The 3,975-nt window shown below is 56.3% G+C and overlaps 1 protein-coding gene across 5 annotated transcripts in view; it reads right to left on the bottom strand.

The window, feature by feature from the left end:
- Window positions 1-100: 100 nt before the first annotated feature.
- The window catches only part of CUNH7orf26 (chromosome unknown C7orf26 homolog), a 19,066-nt gene continuing 15,191 nt past the window's right edge, over window positions 101-3,975 (bottom strand). For 4 of the 5 annotated variants that reach the window (XM_017533800.2, XM_037740356.1, XM_017533801.2 and 1 more), the window contains 2 exons: window positions 1,261-1,321; window positions 101-892 (listed from right to left, as the gene is read on the bottom strand). In XM_017533800.2, the coding sequence (XP_017389289.1) occupies window positions 374-892; window positions 1,261-1,321 (580 nt within the window). In that variant the 3' untranslated portion in view covers window positions 101-373. The remainder of the gene's footprint in view (window positions 893-1,260; window positions 1,322-3,975) is intronic. The other variant, XM_017533803.2, reaches the window with a different exon arrangement.

Raw genomic sequence — 3,975 nt, 5'->3', positions numbered from 1 at the left:
AAAAAAAAAAAAAAAAAAAAAAAAAAAAGCTTGGGAAGGAAATCCCTGCAGCTGGAAGCAACATTTATGAAGCCATTAAAAATACATTCCATAAAGTATATATGACTGTTTAGAAAAAATTTATTTGAACATATGAAAGGAAAATTTAGACACCCCCAACAAAGCAAAGAAATTCCTTTCCGAAGTAAGGGGGATTCCTGACAGCTTCCCTGAGCAGTGCTGCACACAAGCTTCTGGTCACTATAGGCAGCCTGGGCTCAGCTCCCGGGGCTGCAGAAAGAGCCTGCTTTATCTGGTGGGGACACATCATCTTCACGAGGAAAGAGGCCAGACACACACGGGCTTGCACCTGCGGCTCCTGCCATCACACTCCTCACCACACAGGCTGTGTGTCTGAAATGCGTATAGAACAGAGGCTCCCAGCATCGGCATGTTTTAAAAATGCCTGCATCAGCCTCTCGGCAGAGGGCTGGACTCTTCCCTTCACCATCCAATCTGGATGTCTAAGAATGCGACCGGGTGGGAAGCACCTGGACTCCGTGACGTCAAAGCTCCCGCACCCAGACGATTCTGCCAGCGGGGAGGGGCTGCCCTGCCGCTTCCCCGACGTCCTCTTCAGGGGGGCCGACCACCCCTTCCTTCTCAGAAGGCTTCGTCCAGCGAGGGTGCAGAAGGCACACGCAGGCCAGCCTAGCGGATCGGCCTGAAGGGGAATGTCACGCCCGAGATGAAGGTGTGCCCGGGGTGAGTGGGCAGGGCGGGGTGGGCGGCAGGGTGGGCCGGCACGGCCCCATAGCCCAGCGGGGGCGTGTGGATGTGGGGGTAGAAGCCCGGGGGGAGCGCGGCGTGAGGCGGCTGCTGCACTGGGCCCGAGATCACCAGCTGGAGGAGGCTGCGAACACAAGGAGAAGCGTCAGCACGGGCTCTGGGACTTCGCAGGTGCACACGGCAGGCGGGCCCCATTCCCCCGCACCCCGCCCGGGAGAGGCACCGACGCAGGCACGGACCACTCGGGGGGGTCCAGGCGGTGGACGCGGAGCAGTAGTGGCAGTGCCAAGACCCTGCAGGTGAGGATGCGCAGGAGCGGGCTCTGCGCAGGGCCCGTGGCCCACGGGAGCTCCCGCCGCGGCCCCCACGGCACCCGCGCCCTCTGCGTCCCGGACCGCAGCCTCCATGTCAGCCTCTGCGGCTCTCTGCTGCGCTGCGACACACAGGACAGCCGGCCACAGTCTCCTCAGAGCCGTGAAGACCGCGTCCTACCTGAATTCCAAGCAGAAGCCCCAGGAAGCTGGCCTTGCAAACGACCCAGAAATTCAGAGTCCTGAAATTCAGAATGAGTCCGGTGCGGCCCCCTCGGGGACGGCCCAGGCCTGGACCCAGCCCTTATGGACCTCCGGGACCTGCCCACCTCCCACCCAGCCCCGTACAGCTTCAGCTTCAGACTCCCCTACTCTTGGGTACCCACCCCGCCCAGCACCCAGCACCAGGGCTCTGAGAACAGCTGCACGCCCTCCCCATCCGCCACCCCCTCCCACCAAGGACCGTGGGCCCGAGAGGCCTGGACCTCCCTTCCCCGTGGTACAGCACACCCACGGCCCCCACTTCCTGGAATCCTCCTCCCCCCAAATTCAACAAGGCTTTCCCAAGGCCGGGTCCCTTCCCAGACTTCTGAAAGAATTTCTCATGGCCCTTACCTTCTAACGACACCCTCCTCAGGATGATCCCCCAAACCCCCAGACTCCCTGGCTTGGCTCATCACCCCAGCTCCCCCAGCTGGGGCATCCTGCCCACCCCGTGCTATGTCAACCGGAAGGGACCAAATCCCCATGGGTTCTCCCCAATCAGAATCCCTCTTGGTGGGGTCTGCTGGCTCAGGCCTGTAATCCCAGTACTTTTTTTTTCTTTTTTTAAGAGATGGGGTTTCACCATATTGGTTAGGCTGATCTCAAACTCCTGACCTCAGGTGATCCACCAGCTAGCCTCCCAAAGTGCTGGGATTACAGGCATGAGCCACCACGCCCAGCCAATCCCAGCACTTTTGGGGGCCAACTGCTTGAGGCCAGGAGTTCAAGACCAGACAGAGCAACACAGTGAGACCCCATCTCTATAGAAAATAAATTAAAAATTAGCTGGGCGTGGTGGCACACACCTTTAATCCCAGCTACTCAGGAGGCTGAGGCAGGAGGACAACTTGAATTCAGGAGTTCAGGGCTGCAGTGAGCCCTGGGCCATGACTGCGCCACTATACTCCAACCTGGGAGACAGAGTGAGAGCCTGTCTCAAAGAAAAAACAAAGGCCCTCTGGGGCCCTCCCGGCTTCAGGTCCCAGGTCTCCTCCCTATCCTGCCTTCCCCTTACTTCCCCCATCGGAAGTTTCTGCTGCAGACAGACAGGCTCTGCTCACCCCTCTCCTGACCTGCCCCAGGATCCCACCCTGGCTGGGTCCTGTGTCAGCAGCCCGTGTTGGTCTCTCCCAACACCAAGTCCAGCCTGCCAGGTCCTGCTCACACCGTCACTCAGCCAAGGCTGTCTGTCTCTGCACACTGCCCTAACTGGGCTCCACAACAGCCCGTTTTCCAGGCCACTTCACCCTTCTGTGGGCCCTGCCTGCTCTCTGCCGACCCCTTGCTCTATCAAGGGGTTAGTCTGTCACGGACTGAACCCCCAAGTCCCCCAGTACAAAGGCTTGGGCGCAGGGCTCCCAGGAGGGGCTCAGGCAGTAAACAGAGGGTATGTGGAGGGCTGGTACCTTTTAGTGCCCAAAGCTCTTCTGAGCCACTTTTCTTTCTGTTATTACTTTTTAAATAACTCTGGGTAAGTAATTTAGCGAGAAATTAACCAATCCAAGGAAGAGATACAGCAAGGGCCAAATTTCAGTCATGTGATGATTGGAACCTGCACACCCTGCCAGAAATAGAAAGCACTTAAAGAAGTTTCCAGTCTAGTTGGGAAGATGACAAACATGGAGAACATCAGGAATCTAAGAGGTAGGCTAGGCATGGTGGCTCACACCTGTAATCCCAGCACTATGGGAAGCTAAGGTGGCCAGATCACCTGAGGTCAAGAGTTCGAGACCAGCATGACCAACATGGCGAAAATCCTTCTCTACTATGATGGTGGGTGTCTGTAATCCCAGCTACTCAGGAGGCTGAGGCAGGAGAACCACTTCAACCCGGGAGGTGGAGGTTGCAATAAGCCGAGATCACGCCACTGCACTGCAGCCTGGGCAACAGAGCGAGACTCTGTCAAAAAAAAAAAAAAAACAAAACACAAAAAAACAAAGAGGTATTATTCCAGGTGACCCTGACCTTCCCCCATAGCAGTGCCAGGACTGCCCCTGGGAGCTCGGGGCTCCCCAGATCGGCATCAGGAGAGGTGGCCACCAGCTCCTTGGAAGGGACAGAGTCAGAGGCTCCAGAGCAGGACCAGCAGGGGACTGGTGAGTAGTTCCAGGGGGCTCCAGGGCATACCCCTAGTTATGAGACTCATGATACAAGGATTTGTATCCCACTGCCTTTATAATTCCCGAAAATACTAAAATGTTGAATAATTAAGCAGTGGGAAAAGGAGAGAACTATCACAAAGGGATTCCTGCAGGAGGGGAAAGGTGCCAGCTGAAACCAACAATGTTCTCCAATGCTGTGGAAGCTTCTAGAACCCAGACCAGAAAAAAGGAAGAAGAGGCCGGGCACAGTGGTCATGCCTATAATCCCAGCACTTTGGTAGGCAGAGGCAGGCGTATCACTTGAGGTCAGGAGTTTGAGACCAGCCTGGCCAACGTGGCGAAACCCCGTCTCTACTAAAAATACAAAAATTAGCCAGGCGTGGTGGCACACACCTGTAATCTCAGCTGTTTGGGAAGCTGAGGCAGGAGGATTGCTTGAATCCAGGATGCAGAGGTTGCAGAGAGCTGAGCTTATACCACTGTACTCCATCCAGCCTGGACAACACAGCGAGACTCTGTCAAAAAAAAAA

The sequence above is a fragment of the Cebus imitator genome, unplaced genomic scaffold (genome assembly GCF_001604975.1).
Source record: "Cebus imitator isolate Cc_AM_T3 unplaced genomic scaffold, Cebus_imitator-1.0 Scaffold82, whole genome shotgun sequence".
Classification (NCBI taxonomy): Eukaryota; Metazoa; Chordata; class Mammalia; order Primates; family Cebidae; genus Cebus; species Cebus imitator.
Note: the sequence above shows the minus strand (reverse complement) of the source record. Positions and strands in the feature narration are given on the sequence as shown.